This window comes from Strongylocentrotus purpuratus, unplaced genomic scaffold (genome assembly GCF_000002235.5).
Source record: "Strongylocentrotus purpuratus isolate Spur 01 unplaced genomic scaffold, Spur_5.0 spur5_scaffold_7, whole genome shotgun sequence".
Lineage (NCBI taxonomy): Eukaryota > Metazoa > Echinodermata > Echinoidea > Camarodonta > Strongylocentrotidae > Strongylocentrotus > Strongylocentrotus purpuratus.
Window position 1 is genome coordinate 14,358,089 of NW_022145613.1, and position 24,067 is coordinate 14,382,155.

General features: G+C 37.0%; 3 protein-coding genes across 5 annotated transcripts; 2 read left to right on the plus strand and 1 right to left on the minus strand.

Annotated features, from left to right (window-relative positions):
- Positions 1-1,587: 1,587 nt before the first annotated feature.
- LOC764829 (tyrosyl-DNA phosphodiesterase 2) lies at positions 1,588-6,222 on the minus strand. Its single transcript, XM_030974365.1, has 5 exons — positions 6,040-6,222; positions 5,397-5,542; positions 4,464-4,680; positions 3,595-3,765; positions 1,588-3,004 (listed from the first exon to the last, which is right to left on the minus strand). The coding sequence occupies exons 1-5, from the start codon at positions 6,055-6,057 to the stop codon at positions 2,699-2,701; spliced, it is 858 nt and encodes a 285-aa protein (XP_030830225.1). The 5' UTR covers positions 6,058-6,222; the 3' UTR covers positions 1,588-2,698.
- Positions 6,223-6,279: 57 nt separating this feature from the next.
- Positions 6,280-10,677, plus strand: LOC583617 (translocator protein). Of its 3 annotated transcripts, none has more exons than XM_030974367.1 (4): positions 6,280-6,359; positions 7,227-7,459; positions 8,034-8,140; positions 9,936-10,677. In XM_030974367.1, exons 2-4 carry the CDS (start codon positions 7,249-7,251, stop codon positions 10,107-10,109), a joined length of 492 nt encoding a protein of 163 aa, XP_030830227.1. In that variant the 5' UTR covers positions 6,280-6,359; positions 7,227-7,248; the 3' UTR covers positions 10,110-10,677. The 3 variants fall into 3 exon arrangements, with proteins under 3 accessions (XP_030830227.1, XP_030830226.1, XP_030830228.1); XM_030974366.1 differs by having other exon boundaries at positions 6,295-6,391; XM_030974368.1 differs by having other exon boundaries at positions 6,303-6,386.
- Positions 10,678-12,717: 2,040 nt separating this feature from the next.
- On the plus strand, positions 12,718-22,337 carry LOC583639 (60S ribosomal export protein NMD3). The gene is made up of 11 exons (XM_783540.5): positions 12,718-12,881; positions 13,791-13,925; positions 14,744-14,837; positions 15,376-15,585; positions 16,233-16,411; positions 16,999-17,095; positions 17,405-17,522; positions 18,118-18,269; positions 18,962-19,123; positions 20,110-20,317; positions 21,528-22,337. Exons 1-11 carry the CDS (start codon positions 12,841-12,843, stop codon positions 21,671-21,673), a joined length of 1,542 nt encoding a protein of 513 aa, XP_788633.2. The 5' UTR covers positions 12,718-12,840; the 3' UTR covers positions 21,674-22,337.
- The last annotated feature ends 1,730 nt before the right edge of the window (positions 22,338-24,067 follow it).

The window sequence follows — 24,067 nt, forward strand, 5'->3', positions numbered from 1 at the left end:
GAAAGAGTGTATTATTTAAAATTTCATAACTTTGGACTCGATTTCAACAGCAACAACGATTACTGAATATTGTAGGATCGCATATGCTTCCAATGTGTTCATTTGAACCAAATCCATGACCCAATACCAAAACTTTGTATTACCTTTAACATTATGTTTTCAGTGAATATGATTTTCAGCAAGATTTTTTTGATATGTATTTTCTGATCCAAACGACCATCAGTGGCATACTAAACATTTCTAAATTGCCATTAGTTACTGGAACCAAAGAATAACAAATAAGAGCTTACCATAAATCATTTAATCAGTTATTTCATTCTTTTTGCAGCTAATTATACAATAAAAATAGATTGATGATCGATCATCTTTGACACATTTTAAAATCTTCCAACAAAGCGATAGAGCCGATAGAGGAGGGTAGGTTTAACATGAATACATATCAGAGATGAATTACGATTTCATATTTGACACAGTAGTAAAAATGACACCATTGTCCATGTATAACAACACTCATTATGGGAGTGGAATGAATAGAGGATTATACAATACAATTTGTTGATACTGATATTGCCAATACATACCTGTAGCTCTTATGGGCTTCTTGCAGACAGGCAATGACATGCTCAGGGGGTGTTTCACAAAGATCCTAAGTTGAACTTATCTCTTAGTTGGACTTAACAATTATAGAAAGCCATTAGCATCATTGAAAAATATTTTGTAAAATTATTTTAAAAGGAATTGAATGTTGATTATCATTCATATTTTCCATAATCAAGGAGATTTCATGTTGTTGATGTGGAATTTATGAAAAGTCTAAAATACTTGAATTTTTGCTTTTGAATATACAGGTATTTTGTTTTAAGGCTACAAATGGGTCTCCATAATGGTTAAGTCCAACTTTGAGTTAAGTTCGACTTAGCAGCTTTGTGAAACACCACCACCCCCCCCCCCCCCCCCCCGGTAACCATTCTCCATGGTCAATATGTAACACTGACCAAGTCCGCACATCAATACTTGACCATACACTGAACTTAACCATGGCCCTGAAGTGAACCTAACTTTAAAACCAATCACAACCCTTGACCTTATCTTTGGCAACATAAAGCCTTTAGCCTGTGGATTCAACAAATAAAGACATTCCTGTGCTGAAAATGAAAATGTATCTTATGAGCCATGACCGAATCTCATAATGTATATCAAACATACTGTAGAATCCTGCCATAGCTGTGATGAGCGAGTGTAAGACACATCAGTTTCATGATGTTCATGCTAAGGCCAAATAAAGCTAGCAATGTTGCATCACCATGTGTAGTTTTACCGGCATAATACATGTATCAATACATAAAACAACCAAGTACAACAAATACAAAATGATGCGACCCAATAGCGATAATCCTCATGTTTTTGTTTGTAAAAAATTGCAGCACAGTTTACTTTAGTGGTGGTTATGTTACCTGTCTGCTAAGAAAGCTTTAATGCTTGTTAGTAAGCAACCAGAGGACCAACAGTTTTAGGTCCTCTCTTCCTCTCATGGAAGTTGATAGGAATATGATTTTTTTCAAAATTCAGAAAACAATTTCTCTCTACTTTTTGTTATGCCACCCTGTTTTATCGTTCAATCTTTGATTCACTTGAACATTCTTGGCAAAAACAAGACATTTGGTAGAGTTCCTATGATATTAAATTGTGTCTCAGCTGCTCTTTCCTTCATAGTTGGTACAATATTGTACATTACTTTGATCAAAAAGTTACTTTCTAAAGGGTAGTAAAAACAATTTTGCAGATGATACAAATACCAATCTAAATGAGTGACAGGTACCTGTATATAAAACATTTTCATTAATAAATATCTCAGATTTGAGTCGAGAAGAAAATAAACATACAATGTAGGTGCCTAGATCTTAGCTAAAACATCTCAAATCATTTGTTTACAAATGCAAATTTGGAGCAAAATATGTGAGTGAAATTTATACCATAAGATTCACCTGTCGTGCAAAGAGGCAAAAAGTATGGAAGAGAAAATTAGTACTGAAAGCTTTAAGATCGTTGGCTAAGAAAGGAGTGTCATTCCTTCAAATACTTGCAAGGTTCCTTCAAATATGGATAACAAGGTCTTAACAAAAACATATCACAATTCACTAAGGTGCACTTCTTGAGAGAACGACTGATATGGACCAATACAGCGTTGGTTCAGAATTAAGTGCATCTAAAACATTAGCTTTGGGTATCAAAATCAAAAATTCCTGCCACAAAGCCCACAAAAAAATTCATGAATTGCATGAATTGTGGAAGGCTCATTACTTTGAAGATCTGAAAATTAGCATCAATCACCTTTATAAAGTAAGTTGGACCATGATCATGTTTAGTCCAGTCTATCTTAATAGACCCAAAGGTAAGACTTAAAGAGATTAACAGTATCATCCTGCATAGAGCCATGTTTAGGAATGATATCATCAAAGATTTCTCCAGGCAGATTGTTGTAGTCCCAGTGACCAAGTGACTGACCAATTGATTGAGCAAACATCTGCAATGATTTGCATTTTTAGGCCAAGTGACTGACCAATTGATCGAACAAACGTCCGCAATGATTCGCATTTGTAGGCCAAGTGACTGACCAATTGATCGAACAAACGTCCGCAATGATATGCATTTGTAGGCCAAATGACTGACCAATTGATTGACCAAACATCACCAACGATCACACTTCTCCCGGCAAAATATCGAAGTCACACACTATCCCATAGTGGTCGCTCGGGAACCGTTGACAGCCTGGCAATCTCTCCTTGCCGATAAGCTTGAAGGAACTTATGCTCAAGTTTGTAGCGTGTCCTGCTGCGGGTCGTTGGAAGAGGCGATCAAAGCGGAGTTTCGGTTTGAAGCTTCCCGATTGCCAGTCCAGATTGTCATTGGTTGTGGTGTCCCAGGTGAACTTTGTCTTTTTGTCGGCTCCGCAAGCTTCCCATTGGTCTACGATTCCCTGGGGTAGGCCACGCATGCTTGCAACCTTGGCAAGTAACAACAAAATTAAGATAACCATAATTAGAAATGCATACATACCAAACATTGTAACTAACATGAAACTTATTCTTAAAATCCTTTCCCTCATTGGACACCCTCTTCTAAAAGATCAATCTGGTTAAGCTTTAGACCAAACATTTCTTAATCTAAAACCTTATGTTAGGGTCACCATCATACATCATACTTACTACATGTATGATCGAATGACATTTTATTTGATAATGATATGGTTGTATACAATTGCTCCACGGTCCATTAGTGCATCCTTAACTTCAAACCAAGACCAAGCACTAACCCCAACCCTATATTTCTGATAAAATCAAGCATTGGAATATGGATGCTTCCACTTCTAGACCCCCCCCCCCCAAAAGTTCTCAGTATCCATGAAATCATTTAAACCCTTGTCAATTGTATTAATGTAATATTGTCTTTCCTGGACATTGAAATTTGAAATGGGGGGGGGGGGGGGGGGGGGGTAATCGGGCTCAACTCTATGGTCGGATATGCAACTAATAATAACGTATAAATCAAAAAGTTAAAAGGAAAAACAAAAAAATGAAGAGACTATATTCACACCTCTTTATCTCGAAGATTGGTATCCCCTCCAAAGAAGACAACTCTATCCGGGTCTTGAATCTGCATCTCTCCTAAAGCCTGCTGGAACTGCAGCAGGCGCTCAGCCGCCGCTGGCCCAGTGCTCTCCAGATGGGTGTTCATGAGTGACAGGTACATGTTCTTATAACTTGCCTGCAACGTATACCGGTAGATGACAAATGTAAAGATAATAATCAACAGACAATTAATCAATCACACAAAGATAATTTTCAAGACTCTCAACCAAACAAATACTAGTACCACTTCATGAACTGTCTGGAATTTGCACCCTTTCATGAAAGTGACTATTGAACAAAATATAATATTTTTCTTTGTCCTAAGATAGAAAAGACCCTAAGCTATAAATGAGTTAAAAACAAATCCTAAAAACAGTTACAAATATATTATTTTGGGAGACTTTTTCCAACAGTAAACCTTTACGGGGATTGCAGTGCTTCATTCATTTGACACTCGATCAAATGGTTGAGAGCTTGAATTTCTTCCTGGTGCAATTGCCCTTAAACGAGGCATCACATCTACAGTTGCCTCTCTCCACCCAGGTGCTAAATGGATACATGGCAGGATAAATTGCTTGATATGTACTCTATAGAATAACAGCATTTATCCTGATTACTGTTATTGTTTAAAGTATAATCAAAAGCAACTCCTCAGTCATATACTTGGTAAGTTGACTTTGGTTACAATCCTGAAACTTGAAAATAAAATGTCATCCTAAATGAGCCCTGGGCCACTCGGACTCAATTTGGCATCAAACTAGCTAAACAGTCTGTAGACAATATCTTTACTTAGCAGTAGGAAGGTTCCCTTTGCACAATTAAAGCAAAACTTACATTGACAATGAGCAGGTTCCTGCCCATCTTGGTGTTCGAGAAAGGTTGGACCAAGCTCGTTGTGATGCAGGACTCTGAAGAATTCTTCACCAGCGTGCAGGTGTAGTATCCAATGGAATTGGCCGCATGGATGGTATACTTGGAAGACAGCCTTGCCTTGAGGAGAGTGTGTGTTGTGGGTACCACCTCTTGGAGAAAGACCACGTCTGGAGCTAACCTGAAAAACGCAACATACAGGATACTTAATCAAAATTTACAACTCTTCTCTCATAGAATGCATTAGAACAGAAGTCTATCTAGCGAGATAACTCTTTTTAGCATGAGGGAAGGGTGCGAATCATTTACAATTCCTCCATTATTGACAACCAAACCAACTTTTCATGAGTCAAGGTGGATCAATGTGATTTTTTTTTATTGAAAGGTCATAGAGAGCAATGTCCCTAGGAAAACTTTATCATAAAGTTCTAAGACGTTCATTTCATTAAAAAAAATTCTATTTGGACATAGATAATGTATGGGGGTGCACATACCCTCTGCCTTCCCCTGAACCCACAACTGGTACCATTTATGTGTACAGTATAACTTACAATGGCTCAGCCAAGAATGACAGCCCATAAAACTGAGAGCCCACACTATGAAAATGACAGACAAAGAAAGCGGACAAAATATACAGTTCCTCAGGTAGACAAAGGAACATCCCTTCACTGCTATTATGTAAAAAGGTGAATATGCATGTGACACCTGTTCTACACCTTTTTACATAATAGCAGTGAAGGGATGTTCCTTTGTCTAACTTAGGAACTGTATATTTTGTCCGCTTTCTTTGTCAGTCATGTTCATAGTGCCATGAGACCTACAGTCAATGAAACCAACAATGCCTTTTTGTGCTGGTGAAACCCTAAGAATAGTTGTCAAAAGGTCAATATTTCTTACTTCATAATGGTATCACATGCTGCCCCTGTTCTCTCTTCCGTGTTCCTCTCATCGAGTCCGTCAATGTTCCATGACATCAAACGAAAGATGTTTGTATTTTCACCTTCTGGTCCTCCACGAGATGCCATCTTCCAGACTCCTTGCTTCTGTGCATGAAAAATGGTAGGCTCACAGATAATTTATTTGAATGATCAGGCCAATTTAGGTATGTTGGTACTTGGTGGGAATAAGGTTCATAAGGTTCATCTTTATTGTCCATTTAACAATGGAAATTAATTGTGTTACATGGTATTGCGATATATATTTAACATAATACACTCATACAAAAATCGATAAAATAATTTTTGAGTTGACAGTAAACAAAAATAAACAATTAACAATCAAAACAAAGATATTATAGTCATGCATCAAAAATAATATCAAGTTAGGTGGAATGACTATAGGATTTTACAAGTAACGATAATGTATTGCATTGTTATCATTGCTATATAGTCTTATTATTATTATTATTAATGGAAATTCATTGTGTTACAATAATTTATATACATATATGAAGGGAGAGGGGGAGGGGCTAAGTAAGATCGAACTTGGATTGTTTAGAAGTTTAGTAATAGACTAGATCTTGACCCTACTTAATACTTACGGGTACAGAATATGCCATAGTTATAAATGAGTAGCTAATATAAATGCCAAAGAAACTCTGAACAGCCCGGCCCGACAAAGTCTCTCAAACTGAAACGGTATCAGATCGGTCGACGTCCAATCTTCGCGCTGGTAGCATGGGGTACAGAAGTGGTGGGGTATGTAAACAAGTACACGTGGGCTCGGCGCGCGCCACGATTTGACCCTTACCAAAGACTGTACTGACCCGTCGTGCGCGCGCGCGCCCTTGTTTTGTAACATAATTTTGGTCGGAGGAAGAGACTGAGCTAGCGTGTCTGGACGTCTCTGTTGTAATACTATGTGAGTTAATTACCGAATTGAGCTAACGTAAGGTACTGTATACGGTACCGTTATTATTGTCCTCCAATTTAGATATCATATCATTTTTTTCAATGTTTTTGTTTTTGATAGCAAACAGAGATGATGAACATGATGATGAAGGTGGTTGTGTGCTTTGGCATGGCTAATTTAGCCTTTGTGCCTATTACTGCATTAGTATGGACATGGCTGTATGGTTATGTTTTGGCCCTGGCATTATTGGGGGCGGGGTTGTGACCATGTTAATGTTAATAAGCGAGTTCGTTATTAGGATTTGCGCATGGGCAGATAAAGGTCATTCGTACCCAAATTGTAAAACCGTTGGGACGAATACTTGGATCGTGCTCATAAAAGTTATGTCGACCTAGATCTAGGCCTCATCAGTATTCATTTAAGTAGATCTAACAGTACTCAGTAGACTACATTTAGTCTATCTGATAGTACACATGCAGGTGGAAGTATTCTTCTCAAAGAGGCAAACAAAAGGTATTCATGAAGCGCCTCCATCCCTTTGGCAGTGATTATTCTAAAATGCACATGTGGGACGTATCCATCATTTAAAAGATCTGTGGATAGGTCTATTTTGGGGTCATGTGTTCCAGAGCTATTTACGAACTTGCTTATTGTTATGACTATTTTTCAGCCGTGTATGCCTGGTGGGTGTTGAGCAAAACTGGCGGTATGCCATGTTATTGTACATAAAAATGGCTTATGGCTACATAACAAATGAGGAAAACAAATACAATTTATATTTTTATTAATTAATATTTGTGGATGTTGCCAATCATTGATATACCGGTAGTCTAATAATATGCAAGTTGATTATTTCATTTTCCTTTAATCCAAAAGTTGCTGACAGCCAACCTGCACCATGTCTGACTACATGAAGATAGCCGGGGCCATCTTCCTCCCTAACCTCGGGGGCTTTGCGTCGAGCATGGCCCAGGGTCCCGAAAAGATGGCCTGGTACGACACCCTGAAGAAGCCCTGGTGGACCCCACCCAAGAAAGCCTTTGCCCCCGTCTGGACGTCCCTCTACGCGGCCATGGGGTACTCCTCCTACCTCGTCTGGAAAGATGGCGGTAAGCAATTAATTTTTTCAACAATTCATCTGACTTTACTTGTTCTCATGACTTAAAATCCAGGGGGAGGGGGAAGGAGTATGTGTTTCCCTGGGGATTATGAAGGTGTAAATCATTTAATGTTGCCCCCTTCACCTATTTTGCTCTTTATTAAATACCAGTAGATATTGAATATATAACTCAAATATAACAAGTTCAAAATGTAACTAATGTTATGTTCTTTTTGCTTGCCACAGACTTTTGGAGTATAAGTGATCAAAAAATCATCACCTTTTCTACTCGTTTGGGGTCTTTTTTTGTTTTGCTTGTCAGATGAATTTTGAAGAAAAAATACATTAAAATGTGTCCTTTTACATGTAATGTTTGTTTTCAGATTGATTTTCACCCTTGTCTGTTCTATCACTCTAACTGAAAAAAAGTGTTTACCGGTAGCTCTCAGTCTGATTTTCTCAGAAATTCTGATGAATTCTGCATACTGACAAGGAAATATCAAATTTTCCCCACGTATATCATTTCTAACAATATTATGTAAATTATCATGCATGTATCTTTTTTGTTACATCTGCCTCTGCAGGTGGATTTGAAGGTGATGCCATGGTCCCACTTGCTACCTATGGGGCATCGCTAGCTCTAAACTGGGCCTGGACTCCAGTGTTCTTTGGATTACATAAGATGGGATTGGTAAGTACAACCAGGGACTCATTTCACATAGGCTTTTTTCAATAAAAAATGACAAAAATTAGTGCGGTGGGGCTTTTGAAGTTTTTAAAGATTGTCATAGTTTGCTACAAAATTCTTTCATGAAATTCAAATTTGTTGCTGTTGTAGTTTGGTCATTTTGGGTAATAATCTTGGACATTTTGGGTAATAATCTTGGACATCATCTACATTTCCATGGCAATAAGAGTGTTTATGGCCTACTACAAAATATATGTTTATCTTTAGGAAACATAAAAATAATGTTTGAGCCTCTCAGAGAGACTAGGAGGTATTTCTTGATATGCCTATGGGGTTGCTGTGTGGAGACTTGTAAACCCATTAATTGTATTTCCACCATGTCTGGTGTCGGTGAATTATGACCTACTGCACATGAAAACTGACTGCAACCTTCCCTTTAAAATTCTGATCTGAACTCATTGGTTTATATGTCGGTGAAGTGATGAGTGAGAAGATATTCTCACACATTCTAGGGAGGTATCATATTATGAGCAGAGGCAAGAACTTGATAGGTGATGTGTGTTGTCCTGTATTGTCATCACCCGACCTTCTGTTTAATTATAGCAAGGGCATGTGAGTGTCGTGTCTTTCTGAAGAGCCATTTTGAATCTTATCAGGGTGTCTACCCCCTCGATTTTCACCATTAGACGACTACTGTCCTCATAGGCTACTTAGAAAATTATCCCCAGAGGACAATAAACCATATTTGTTATGTAATCAAATTTAATGCATAACTATTTTTTAAGTGCCATGTAACAAATGATTTAAATCACCTGTTATGAATAATTGCATTTCAATAGTCAGAATGCAAATTGCATATATTACATGTTGCTAGGTAGGACAAACATTAACGCTTGTCCTACCTAACAACGCGTAATAAATGCAATTCTTATTTTGACTATTGAAATACAATTGTAACAGATGAATGAAATAGTAATGAGGCACTTAAAGGCACACTGCCATACTTGTAGCTACTTGCTACCTCTATATAGAAAACTTCCCCAATCGGTGCCTGTTGGTCCCCCATGATCCTCTTTTTCTTATGTTAAATGAGAGCTGAGTTAATGAGATAGCCACCTGTCACAGTGACCTCGACGGCTCGCTGTGTGGTCTAATCCCTTCTTGCCCAGTAGTGGTGACGGTCTTTAACAAAGATCTATGCATTAAATTTGATTAAATGACATAAGTGGTCTATAAACCCATGGTGAACTCCACCTAGATGTGGGAGAAAGGAGAGGATTCATTTTTCTCAAGGTCTAGACTTTCCACGGGGAAATTTGTCTGCAAAGTTGTTGTCCTGGAGTAGTTATCTAAGGGCAAAAGGTTAGTTGGTTGTCCAGGGGACAATTTCATAAAGGGTAGTTGTCCTATATTCATTGTGAACACATGCACTGTGACAGAATAGTAATTCTGTGAAAAAAAATAAAGGTTTTCTGCAGTACACTTTGAAGGATATAACATCTGCGTGGAAATTTAAAACAAAAATTTAGATCAGTCCAAAATGCAAAAACAATAAATGTATTTCAATTAAAGTTCATGCACCATTACAATATTTTGTCTGCATTGGTAACAGCACAGATATTCCCCTGAAAATATCCCGCTTTTAGCCCTAGTAGTTCACATGAGTTTATTTGATCAGCAGGGATATATGCAGTTATGATCTAGATGGTATTATCATTAACAAGATTTAATTTAAAGAACAGTTTTTATAAAATATTAATTTTGTAATAACTCTATCTTGTTTTTTTGTTATTTTTAGTCTGTAACCATCATCCTAGCCTACTCTGGAATGACTTGCGTCAACATGGCCCTGTTCTACCCCATCAATCGGACTGCATCCATGCTCCTTCTTCCTCTTCTCGGCTGGCTATCCCTCGCGTCCAGTATCAACATTTACACCTGGCTAAACAACAGAGAGACCAAGAAGGAATGAACCGGCTTTGATTGATTGCTGGTGTAATGTAAACATGGACATATTTGTGTGATGAGTTTGTGTGTAGTAGAGAGGGTGTGTTCTCACTTTCTGATTTTGCCGGATGGACCATGTTCGTTGCAAAGGTTAAACTTGCTTCTGATCATAGGGTTTATGCTATGTAAAGTGCTAGAAATATCATTATACATAAGCCTAAGGTGATGAGTGACTCTTTGCAGCACTGTCAGATTTTTAATTTCACTTTCCCTAAGAAATAGATGTGAAGAGGCTTTCTAACCAATGCACAAATAGTATTGTCACACAAAATTGTCCATGTTTACAACAAAATGTTTGATAAAGTACTGTATGAAATTATCATGTTTTTATGTCTAGAATGTCATATTGATCAAGGGATCATTTGGCTTATATTTTGGTCTGTAATAAATGGAGTGCAATCCACAAAGATGCTATTTCTGATGGCATCAATTGATAAGCAAGTAGAAAACAATCATCAGTATTGAACTCTTTATATTTCGTCGTCATCTGGTGGAGAATTAAATTGTTTAAGTACTGAAGTACATACATAAGCGAACAAAATGAATTATTGAATGAATTTTAAAAGGGACAAAATATTATCTATGAATGTGAGAATGTCGATAAAGTCATTTACAGGGGGGAGTGATCATCATATGAGGGAACACTGTCTCTTGTATTGGGGGTTACAGCCCACGAAACCAACATCCTAAGAGAGCGAGAGGGACGGCCCACTAGACCGACAGCCCATAAGACCGACAATGTCAATCTCACTGATCTTTTGAAAAATAGACACAGGTTTCAATACTGGCATGTCGGCCTTGTGGTCATTCTAGCGATACATCTAAGGTATCACTAGACCAACGATGTTAGTTTTGTTGCCTATCACACTTGGGAGGACTCTGTCTACCTCTTGAAGTTATCATGTCTTGGTTTAGACAATTCAAAGAGTTACGATTGATCCAAATCAATCGTAAGTCCTCCAATCAATCTCAAGTTTGCAGTCTCCTATCTCTTATGTACATAGTTGCGATTGATATCAATCGCAAATAAGTTGCGATCGATATCAACTCTTTATAAGACAGGGCCCTGGCTTAAAAATTGTCCATTAAAAAAAAAAAAACATCATTAAAAGTAATTTTAAATAGGGAATGTTTTATCTTATTCAAGTCATTTGGCTCAAAAATCACAATTGTTTGTGTTATGTATGATGCCTGTTTGAAATTTGATCTTGTACCAAAGCGCTATTCCAACAAAGTTGGTGACCGTATTTCTTTGTTAACCCTTTCCAGGTTTATGCAATTAACAGATTCTACATGTAAAAAGCCCATGATTTTCCTTGCCACATATTAAATTAGTTGGAAAAACTCTAAAACTGCACAAAATATATTTGTTAATATCAGGTGGTGATACAAAGAGTGAGCTAGTCTTTCCTGTCTTCACAATTCTCACACATTAATATTTTATGTTCTGTATGATTTTGTAATCGTTGTTTCACAGAGTATATTCATTATGTGCGACATAATTTCATTAATAAATGATTTATAAAGTGAAAAGGTCATTATATATATTCAAATTATTTGTTGTTGTTTTATTTGCAATGAATGGTAGCATGTCAAATGCATTATTGTTATTACACTATGTAGAAATATGAAATTTATCTTGTACTTATGAAAGGTATCATCTTCTGTGCCAGCGTTTTTCAACAGAGGTGCCACAGGACATCTCTTTTAACTTTGTGTTGAACATGAGTTAATAACGTTCTGGTTTTCAGGATACAATAAACTGGGGTTTAGGGAAGGGGAACTTCTCTCTTCTGAGGGCATTCTTTATGGATTCGCCATCGCCATTGCCAGAAAATGAATTGCTTTTATTTGTCTACTTTTTTCATACTAATGTAGGATTTAGTGAGATTTTTAATGAGTTCAGAACATATTTCATGTCTACCAATGATTTTGATAAAAGTTTGATAAATATTAAAATTAAATGTCAGTAAATATAAATTGCAAGTTCAGTTTAAATTTGTGTTTTTATAATTTACAAAGCCAAGTTTGTCTGAAGAGTGAGAGAAGGAGAGAGCTGAGGAGGGAAGAGGGGAAAGGAGAGAAAAGGAAAGTGATAAAGAGGGAGATAGAGAGAGAGAGAGAGAGAGAGAGAGAGATTGTATAGACGGAGAGATGCAAATTGAAAATCGTATTGAAGAGACTTGTGATGTTCAGAATCAGAAATTAAAAATCATATTATTACTATAAAGCTTGAAAACTTGATGATAAGTACGTACAGGTTATATTTCCCCATTTCAGAAGAAAAAACAAATGTGTCTGAGAAGGGGGATATCATAATACTCAAGGAGTGATGGGGAGTGATATTAATTGCCATTAAAATAACAAGAATCTTTAACAAAATATTGGCTGCTTTCTTCATATTTTACCATTTAGAGAAAATACACAACTCCTGCTGTGATTTATTGGTTTTGATCAACATCTGTGTTCATTTATTTAGAAATTCAAAGCAGGATATACCCAAACTTTTTCTGGGTATCATGGCATGGCAGGCGCTAGAGGGAGCCATAGCACATGAATACGTGTGCGCCATGCATGCATGATCTTTTATTGATTGCGCAATCAATGGCAATTGACGAGTTGTGAGTGAGTGATCAGCCCTTTAAAAAAATAGGACTTTTTGTTTCATTGCGACAGATAACCTCAAGTGGCTCAACATGGAGTACATGGAACCTCAAGATTCAACACAGGGTATGATGTAAGTATTGTTTTAATCTAGTTGAATGTACTGCACTCGTTGACATTGCGATGGGCAATGCCACATGTCATGAATTGTTATTTCCTTGGCTTTGGTCCCATGTGCTGTGAATTTTGTTTTGTTCATAGATCTACTTGGTGTGTAAAAGATTAAATTATACTTTGTATTATTGTTAGTAAATTTCGAGTGATATTACCAGATAACTTGAAAATAAGAAATTCACATCAGACTTACGTGTATAAATTGCAAAGGTGAAAGTTTAAAATCATTTTTGTATGACATTTTGTCCAGATATTTTGACATTTAATTTTTAATCAGATTTTCATTAAAAAAAAAAAGTTTTTAGCTCACCACAGTGGTTATGTTTAGCCTTAAGGGCTGGGTGAAAATATGAAATATGTTTTTTAGCCTTAATTGGCACCCATATCCCTGCGTGAAGAGGCAGGTAAACAAACCTAACATCGTCCCTTGTTATTGTTGAATTTACTGCGTAATCGAACCCATGTCGTAATTGGCAGTTGGATCGGATGCACTTTTCTTCTTCTTCTTCTTCCTTGAAAGTGCAGGCTTCATGAAATGAAGATTAACGCACTGCATTTTTTTTTCATCAAATACTATGTTTAAACTGTGTTTGATTGATGGGCAAGGAACCCTCAAATAGACCTAGTGTGGTACTGATCGTGATCAAATCACCAAGTATCGATTGTAATTTGAAAATGATCATGCATATAAATACTAAAAATTATGCATAGATCTATTCACGTGATGCTCTGGGATGGCATGTATACATGCTACACAGAAAGTTTCTTCAGCCACAAACCAACACAGTCTGACCATGATGCTGTTAATAAATTATCTCTTTTTGAATAAATGCATGGTTTTCATTGTCTATCCCTCATAATTACACAGATTGTGTTGCCAATGTGGGACCCCTATTCAGCCCAACCCAGCCAACATGTGCGTGGCTTGTCTGCGAACCCAAGTTGACATCACAGAAGGCATTCCCAAGCAGGCGGCCGTCTACTTCTGCAAAGCATGTGAGAGGTAAAAATACAGTGCCATTTTTATGATCCATAATTTCATATCAAGGAATTACATATTTCCTTTAACTGAAAATGGAAAATTATGATTAATTAATCGCATAAAAAATTAACAGTACCTTTATGAAAGAAAAAGAAAACTAATTAAATCTGAGATACTTGCAAGATCATCATGATCATAGTTATATCACAAACCTATTTCCTAAAAGATGATCCTAATCCTCTAACCCCAAATCTAATATTTAAAAAAAGACTTACCCTAACCAAGTGCTGAATGCCAGCAATCAACCGATCTTGCCAATGACCTGCGGTGTGTCATTGAATCTATTGAAAAATTGCCTCAGGTAGGCAAAATGAAAGACGACGTGCAGTTAGGGACCAAGAAAACTCTACACACGTATCCATACACACATGGATAACTCTCCCATTTGCCATGTAAAAGATATCACTAATTTCTGTTTTCCTTGTAAGTTCTCTCTCCCTTGGGGCACTACTAAAAATATGTTATAGATAGCATATTATTTTAGGTACTCTAAAAAGAGTAGACCCTCCTTACCCATTTTTTAGTCATTTTATATGTTGGAACAGATAGGAAAGTAGTCCGAGACTACATCACATTGACATTACGGCCTCAGCCAATTTGAAGTGCCCATACGTATACCGGTGGTGATTACAACTTTCAACAATTCATAACTTTCTTATATTTAGTCAGATTTAATTGAAACTTTTTTCAGTTTGCTTCTCTGATTTTTCTGCTTTCATTTAGAGTAGTTGTCTATTTGGGTTGGATTACCCTTTAATGTTGATGAATGTATCTTTCAGGTATCTACAGCCTCCAGCCCAGTGGATTACATGTACACTAGAATCCAGGGAGTTACTTGCTCTCTGTCTCAAGAAACTCAAAGGACTCGCTAAGGTAAGCAAGAATTCTATATTTCATATAACAAGGGTGAGATATACACAAATAGATCGTGTAGGAAGAGAAATGAGGCATTTGAAGTTGATTTCATGACTATCCGTATCTCCAAAGTCTTATCTCTAGTCCTTCCAGATGTCATGTAATTGATTACCGGTAATTTGTTTTTGTAATATGTAGGTAAGACTGATGCAAATCGATGTAGGGTTCATGTGGATTTATCCCTACTCTAAAGCCTATAACATTCAGATAGGTTGCAGGAAAACTTATGTATGTTAAATAAAATGATGATGTAAAATATAAAAAACTTCACGTTTCTGTATCTAATAACACAGAGCTCAGTGAATATGTGCAAGAACTTTTTCATTCACATTTGCCATTCGTTTACACCTTAAAAAGTGGCTTTTTTGTTGCGGCTGTTTGTCACGCCATTTCTGAAAGAGCGTTAAGAAAGAGGTCAAGAGTGGGGCTATTTCTTCGCAAATAAATGTCAGTTTGTCACAATTTAATGCTTTTTGTTATTTTTTGTGATCTGTAGGTGAGACTCATCGATGCAGGGTTCGTGTGGACCGAGCCCCATTCCAAGAGGTTAAAGGTCAAACTGACCATACAGAAGGAGGTCCAGAGCGGAACTGTTCTGCAGCAGGTCTTCATAGTCGACTTTGTCGTCCAGGGTCAGATGTGTACTGACTGCCATCGTGTGGAAGCCAAGGACTACTGGAGAGCCGTGGTACAGGTCAGACAAAAGGTGAGCATTCTTTGTTTTCTACTGGTGTTTCATAGTTGGGTGTGTTGGCCAGGGCTAGATGTGTCAAGATTGCCATCATTGGAAGCCAAGGATTTATTTCTTTGTTTTTTATTTTATGTATTTTATTGTTTTTGTTGTTTATTTTCATTTCTTAATATAATTCAACCATTTTGACCCACAAAACAAACACCTGAACTATAAACAAGACTAAAAATTCAATGTTTTATATCTTTTGTGGACAAATGATATTTCCATGTTGCGTACACAATTCAAGAAAATGGGCGATTTTCAGGCTGACATGCAAAGACAAAAGGTCATTTGACTTTGTAATGGAAGGTCCGATTTTCCAAAAAATTGTTTCAAAATTTGTGCAAGACTCGAGGGGAAAAAGTCATAAAATTTCAGCGCAAGATTTTGTTGCGTAAAAAAATTATCGCGAAAAGTGTAGAGGGGGGGGGCTAATATAGCCCCCCCCCCCCCCCCCACCGGGCTATATAGGGTTAAGCTGCTTCTGACTCTTATTTGACAAAGCCAGAGAATGACAGAGCTCTGCTCAAAGCTTTAGGAATTGTATTAAACTGTCTCTCCTTGCAGACCAATAATCCCACAAATTGCAATTGCTTATCTTGAACTTTGTTTTTCTTCAGACGGCCCACAAGAAGACGTTCTATTACCTGGAGCAGTTGATCCTCAAGCACAATCTCCATGTGAACTGTCTGAACGTCAAGCAGCATGATGAAGGCATTGATTTCTACTACGCCTCTAAGGACCAGTCTAATGGAGCCAGGAAGATGGTGGACTTCCTTATGTCTGTTGTCCCATGCAAGTAAGTTCTATAGGAGTTTTATTTTAAAGGGATCGTTTAACAATGTTAAATCTGAGATGCACGGCTCTACGTGTTATCAGTGTCTGTGATATGGTGTCATATTGAAGCCCTAAAACAATTGCACTTCAAAATGATCAAGAAGTGCCTCAAAAAAGTTTAAACTTTTAAGTGACCAGTTTTACCATACTCATTTTCCCCAATAGACTGACACTGTAGTGTTATAAAAACCGTTTGGCAAACACAAAATTTGATTTTGATTTTGATTTTCAATCATAAATATCTTGATAATCAGACAGGCGATCAGCTTGTAAAAGTCATGGGGTTCCTTACTGACCTAAAGGTTTATAATGAGCTAAATCAAGGATTTTTTTAAAGGATCTAAGAAAAAGTTACCGGATCCCTTTAATGCCCGTGCGACCGGAGATGGTGCTGGAGGCATTATGTCTTTGGGTTGTTGATCAATAAACATACATCTAGGCATACTTTTGACGCAGTCGTATTCATCGTATTATTATGTTTAGAGTTATGATATACCGGTACATGAAGAAATGATGTTTAATCGTTCGATTGTGATTTTTTATTGCCAGGTACAAACTGTCCCAACAGCTGATCTCCCATGACATCCACAACAACACCTACAGTTACAAATACACATACTCTGTGGAGATTGTACCCATTTGTAAGGTAAGAGTTTTTGTTTAAAAGTGTGGAAGAGTATCATATAAAAAATGTCCCCTAAAAAGGACCTCAGCTTTGTCTTTAGTTTGGTATCTATCTCAACCACTCTGATTATTTGAAAGATTTTTGTAAAATAATATAATAACAAAACAAATGTTTTACGATCAGTTCATTCTCCCTCATTTTAAGTCTTCTCCATTTTGAGTCTGCCTCCATTTCTAATTGAAATAATCGCAACTGACTGATTGAGATTACTTGTACATTGTATATAATTATACTGGATGATCTATTTCATTTTGTTATTGTATGTTTCAGGACAATGTTGTGTGTCTCCCCAAGAAGCTGGCAGCCTCTCTAGGAAACATTGGACAGATCTGTGTGTGTATCAGAGTGTGTAGCACGGTGCAGTTGATTGATCCTAATACACTGCAGAGTAAGCAATACAGTGAAACCTGTCTATAAAGACCACCCAAGGGAGACAAGAAAAGTGGTCTTTATAGGCAGGTGGTCTTTATGTACAGGTTCCTTTAGTACATGGTTTCAAGGGAAACAAAAAATGTGGTCTTTGTCGACAAGTGGTCACTAAAGCAAATTTGACTATATATATGAATCAAATATATCATGCACTGATAGAGGCTCCGGTTGAAATTATGGCTTCTCTAAGGTTAATGGCATGTCACTATTTTCGGGCGGGGGCGGGCAGCCCAAAGGAAATAGTCACTATGTCTGTTACCAATGATCTATAATTTTACCGTCATCTTGAAAAGAGCTCATGGTACAGTGAAACATGTATGATGGCCGCATAAGGGAGACAATAAAAGTGGTCTTTATGTATAGGTTTCAATGATAAACCATTTTCAAGGGAAACAGTAAATGTAGTCTTTCTATATGTGGGCGAGAATTGTACACACATTCAATGTAAATGCTGTTTCCACCAAGTTATACAATTGTTTCATTATTCTCAGTTACAAAAATGTTATGAAGTTTGAAAAAGCGGAAGAGTTAAACACAATTGTGTTTTTCCATAGTTGTGGAGCTGAATGCAACAACCTTTTGGCGCAATCCGTTCAGCTCGTTATGTGACCCTCATCAGCTGACAGAGTATACCGTCCTTCAGGTTGAGAGGGTAGCTGATAGTGATGTGAAGCACGTGAAAGGAGGAGGAGCCAAGTCAAAGAAGGTGAGGATGGTAGTGGTGGCAGTGGTGGTGGTGGTGTTAATAATGTTGGTGGTGGTGTGGATATGATGATGGTAATGATAATGGTAATGGTGGTGGTGGTGGTGGTGGTGGTGGTGGTGGTGGTGGTGGTGTTGTTGTTGTTTGTGGTGTGGATGATGATATGGTGATGGTGTTGCTGTTGGTGGTGGTGGTGAGGGTGGTGGTGGTGGTGTTAATAATGTTGGTGGTGGTTGTGGTGGTTTTGGTGTTGGTGATGATGATGATCATTGATGGTGATGATGATGGTGTTGGTGATGGTGGTGGTGGTGATGGTGATGATGATGTTGACGATGATGATGATGATGATGATGATGATGATGATGATGATGATGATGATGATGATGGTGATGTTAATGATGATGATGGTGATGGTAATGATGATGTTAGTGATTTTTTTATGATAATGAAAACAATAATGAAGATGACGATGATGATGTCACTAGAAGACATACTACTAGTGATGCATACAAAAAAAATCATATAGACACAAACAAATCTCTTAGCATAATGATCATAGCTGTGTATTTTCTCATTGAACTGATGCACTCCACACTTATGAAATTCTGTTTGACACCTTTAAAAATTGTAAACACCTATTAACATTTACAGAGTACTATGAATTGACTATCCTTCCATCTATATGATCTCTCTAGCATCTCCTAGCAGATGTCTGGTTGATGCGAAGCCAAGACATGGGCGTGGTGGACACTCAGTATCACTGTCGGACCTTCCTCGGCCATCTACTCTCTGCAGGAGACACCGTCAAGGGTCTTGATCTGGTCAATTCTAACGTCAACAACAAAGCTCTAGAACAGGTAATAATGATAATAAATTGTTTTTTTTTATAGCGCTATATCGTATTTAGAACTGATCAAAGTGCTTTACAAAACAAATAAATCAATGAATTAAAACTCAACAAAAATATGATAAAAAATGTAATGCAGTTAATCACAATGTAAATAGGTGTGTTTTGAGATGTTTCTTAAATACTTCAACTGACATACTAAATCGTAATTCACAATGTAACCTATTCCATGTAACCGGACCACTGTAATGAAAACTTCAGGTAGCGACATTGTTTTCTTCTTCATGTTGTTATTACAAAAATGCATGCGACCGAGGTCTTTATACAACCTATTATACGATCTTGAATCGATGCTCTATACATTTATTGTACAAAGTCTTCAGGTCAAGGATGATAGGTGCATGAACAGCCTCAACAAGAGTGGATAGATCCTGTAATGCATGCATCTTTTTTAATACAAGGAAACTCCTAGATCCTTAGATGTGAAAAGACCATTTCTAAACCATTTATTTGAAATAATGGTCTTTGTGTGTTGCCGATTCCTCTTGTTTTTCTTATTAGAACTGTATTAAGTTTACCATTTTGTTGATATGCTCAGGTTATTTAAAGGGCGTCTGTACTAGTTTGGCCAGGGGGATGAGACCTCCCTGCAAGGTCACTGACAGGTGGTTATTTCATCAAATCAGCTCTCAATTAACATAAGAAAAAGAGGATCATGGGGGACCAACATGCACCGATTAGGCATTGTTTGCTATATAGAGGGCGCAAGTAGCTCTAAGTAGTACAGTGGGGCTTTAAACAGGACCAAGATGTAGAACGGTGCGTCACAACCGATCATTTCATCCTGAATAAATATGTTTGAATAAATTATTATTATTTTTTTTTTAAATAACGAGCTATTATACAAGCTTGCATGCATACACATCTTCCTCCACACTAGACTATAGGACCTCCCCAAAAACCTCTTTTTATTGAACTCATTTTCTTATCTTGCAGATGAAAGCTGAGACTCTTCCAGACGTGGTCATAGTCAAGAAATACTTTGGTGACCGTAGTCGTCGACATCGCAAGCGCAACTGGAAGCTGAAGACGATGACCAAAGAGGTCGCCCTGCATGAGAACGCCGCCGAAAGGGACTACATGGGCTTCCTTGAAGACTTGGAGGAGGATGGCGATTACAGGAAAAACATCAACATTTATGTTGGTAAGAAACCCATGAATTTTTACCTATTTATCTTTTTTCGCATGGAGCAGCGGAATGAATAAAAGGAAACAACAAAATCAATTCAATTCAATTCAATTCAATTTATTTTATTTCCCAATATAAAAATCAAAGTATACAAGGTAACAGTAAATTTGAACTATATTTACAAAGGTTATATGCGGGGCTTTCCATGAAGGTTTCTTTATTATTCGAAATGATACAAATACATTTATCTCATGAAAAGAAATTCAGTATTTGTCAGTTGCCCCATATACCAACATTTTACCAATTAGATGGGGGTAGGGTCTACCATGGCATCAGATAATATACCTTTTTAATGATGTCTTTTCTCTCTTGAGAACCAAAAGGCTTTGCCTGACATAGCAACAAATAATGTATGCTCGGTGAACCCATCCATTATTCATAGCAGCTGCATGAAGTGGTTGGCAACCAGGGGTTAGAGGGAGAGAAACGTGCATAAATCAAAATTAAATAGTAAACCTGGCCAAAACAATCACTGAAGCCCTTTAAATTGGCAAGGTAGAGTAAAATTCATAATCACTATTTTTTTTTTGTAGAAACATTGGCAATTGCTTGATTGATGATGTTTTTTTGTTAGTGTTTCATTCACACCCTCTCAGTTAATATGCATTTTCATTTTTCTGAACCACAAAAGAGTGAAAAATTGTATTAATCATTGCCAATTTGAGGAGGAACAACTGATTCATTTATATCAACTTGGTAAATCAAAATTGGCAACTGCTTGTTGATGTTTATTTGTTAGTATTCATTCACTTTGTTTCATTTCGTAAGCATTTTTATTTTTCTGCACTATGAAAGAGTGGAAAATATTTAATCATCGCCAATTTGAGGAGGAACAACTGATTCATTTACAGACCTTTAGAAAATTGGCAGTTGCTTGTTGATGTTTTTTGTTAGTATTCATTCACACTGTTTCATTTAATATGCATTTTTTATTTTTCTGAAATGTAAAATGTGGAAAATATAAATAATCATTGCCAAGTTGAGGAGGAACAACAGATTAATTTATAGACCTTTGGAAAATTCTGAATTGCATTTTTTATTTTTCTGAAATGTAAAAGAGTGAAAAATATGAATAATCGTTGCCAATTTGAGTTGGAAAGGCTAATTCATGTAGACCTTTGGAAAATACTATGGGTTAATTGAAGTCTATTTAAATCTGTTGCAGATCGAAGCAAGAACATCGCAGTGGAGAGCAGTGACGAGGATGCTGCTCCACAGATCAGTCTCCAGGAGATGCTTGAAGACTTTCACATCGGAGGCAATGAGGGCGCCGATGAAGAGGGTGGGGAGGAAGCAGCGGGAATGGAGTGATACATGTAGATGTATCAGTAGCATAGGTGTTGTGGTAGAGGTGTTGTGGACTAGTGGATAAGTCACCCGACTGCAGATCACAAGGTACAGGGTTCAAGTCCTGCCGCGGCACTAATGTCCTTTGGCAAGACATTAATCTACATTTGCCACTCTCCACCCAGGTGTAAATGGGTACCTGATATGCTTGAGCGCTAGTTACTATGGCAGCTCGGCTGCGACCAGGGTAATATGTGTGAAGCGCCATGAGCGTCAGAACCTGACGCATACTGGGGCTATATAAATAACCATATTATTATATTCAGCAGAATTATTTAGTTGTATTGTCTGTAGGTAATTGTCGGCCTACTTTTCCTTTTCTCTTGATATAATTGGGAAATCCACCACAACCATGACATCAATTAGAGAAATGGGTTATTGAAAGTTGATAAATATATGTTGGGAAATATGAAATGTTCAAATTTTGACCATCTTTTTTCAAATTGGCAGGCCCATCATTCCCTCTTCGAGCACCTTTCGATTTTCTCTTGTCTGGAAAATGTTCAACATATCAAAATTCTTAGTTTTGATCATACAATATAAACTTCCTAAAGGATTGAAAGGAACATGCTTACAATGATATAATTATGGTACAGGTTTGCAAAATACAATTTTTGTTGAGAAAAAAGAAAATTTGATGAAATCTTTAGTACAAATGAAGAGTAGCTTGTAAAGGAAACCATAGAGTTGGCAATTAATGTAGTTATATTCTAAATTTATTTTGATAAAGAAATCAGTATTTTCTTATTCTGTACAATATTTTAATTCACCCTTCCAATGACCATTTTTCTCATCTATCTGCATTTTATTGAAATGACCATGAAATTATGATGGACCGACTTCCCCCTTAATGAGATCTGGGCCCTCTAACATAAAACATAAACAAATGCATCAATTTCCGTAACTTATAACAGTTATTGGCAACTTGTTATTAATAACAAGTTTTATGAGACAGCTCTAAGTACAAGAGAGAGAAATCTCTATCATAACTGATCCATTTGTCCCATAACTCCAAAATAAGGAGGAATTTTGAATTCTCTGTTATGGGGATCCACAATATTTGCACAGGTTGTAAGTTCTTTCTCAGATTTCCTTACATCTACATTGAGATTCAAAAGTGCATGACCAAATTTGTCTGTTCTGTGTTTTTCATTTTCCTAGCCATAAATGTGAAATACCTGTACAGGGTGATTATTGAGCCTTTATTAAAGGTAATACAAAATTTTGGTATGGAGTCATGGATTTGGTTCCAATGAACATACTGGAAACATATGCAATCCTTCAATATGCAGTGATTGTTGTCGCGGTTGAAATCGAGTCTAAAGTTATGAAATTGTAAAGAATAAACTTTTTATCTTGTATAGCTCCCTCTCAAGGTCAAGATATTAATTAAGCTATAAAACAATGTTTCTTGGCTAAAATCGACTGATTAGCCGTTTGGAAATTATATATCACAAGTGCATATTCTGAGAATTTCATGGTCGCAGCTACCATTGTACGGTCGTAGGCGCCATTTGAAATCTTTCAAAATTTACCGGGAGCACCAGTAAAATTTTATATTCAATTTTTCTCCAAAACAGAAGTGTTTTAGGTGCTAAATTTTCTAGTTCTTATAATACATCCATCGGGGCATTCAAATATATCAAAATTGTAAGGAATCGCTATCAACCAATTTTCAAAATTTCCCAAAACTTTGTATTACCTTTAAGAGCTAGTGAAGTGTGAATTCCTTCATTTTGGAAATAATGTATGTATCGGTTGGTGTAGTTTTGCACCTGAAGAGATGCACTTTGAGAATATATCGATAAAGATTTTCACACCTTCTGACCGAGGACATGCCATACGATGAAATCTGTCTTGTGACAACAAAGATTATTTTCCAGAATACTTGTATTCAGGGATAGGGATAATGAGAATATATAATTATGTTGACCCATTCTGCAGTGTCTTGTACATGTGCAATCCAGATAAAACAACTTTACCATTTGTTTTGTACACAAAACAGACTCATTTTCTACTTGATGGGTTGTATAAGATTACGCTTGTTGTTAAATTTAGTGTTAAATTTGTTGACGGAGGGTCAAGGTCGAGTGGTGTAAGCGCTTCACTTGAAATTCAAAGGTCATGGGTTCTATCCCCAATACGGCACTAATGTTCTTTGGCAAGGCATTAATCTATATTTGCCACTCCATACCCATGAGAGAAACAGGGATCTAGTAGGATGACCTTTGTGTTAGTGATTGCCTATGCCTTCCCGGTGACCTTATGGTAGGAAATAGGAATACTCCCCAGGGAGTAGAGATGATGCACATTGTGTATGTAATAATAATTACAGTGCTTATATAGCGCCTAACACTT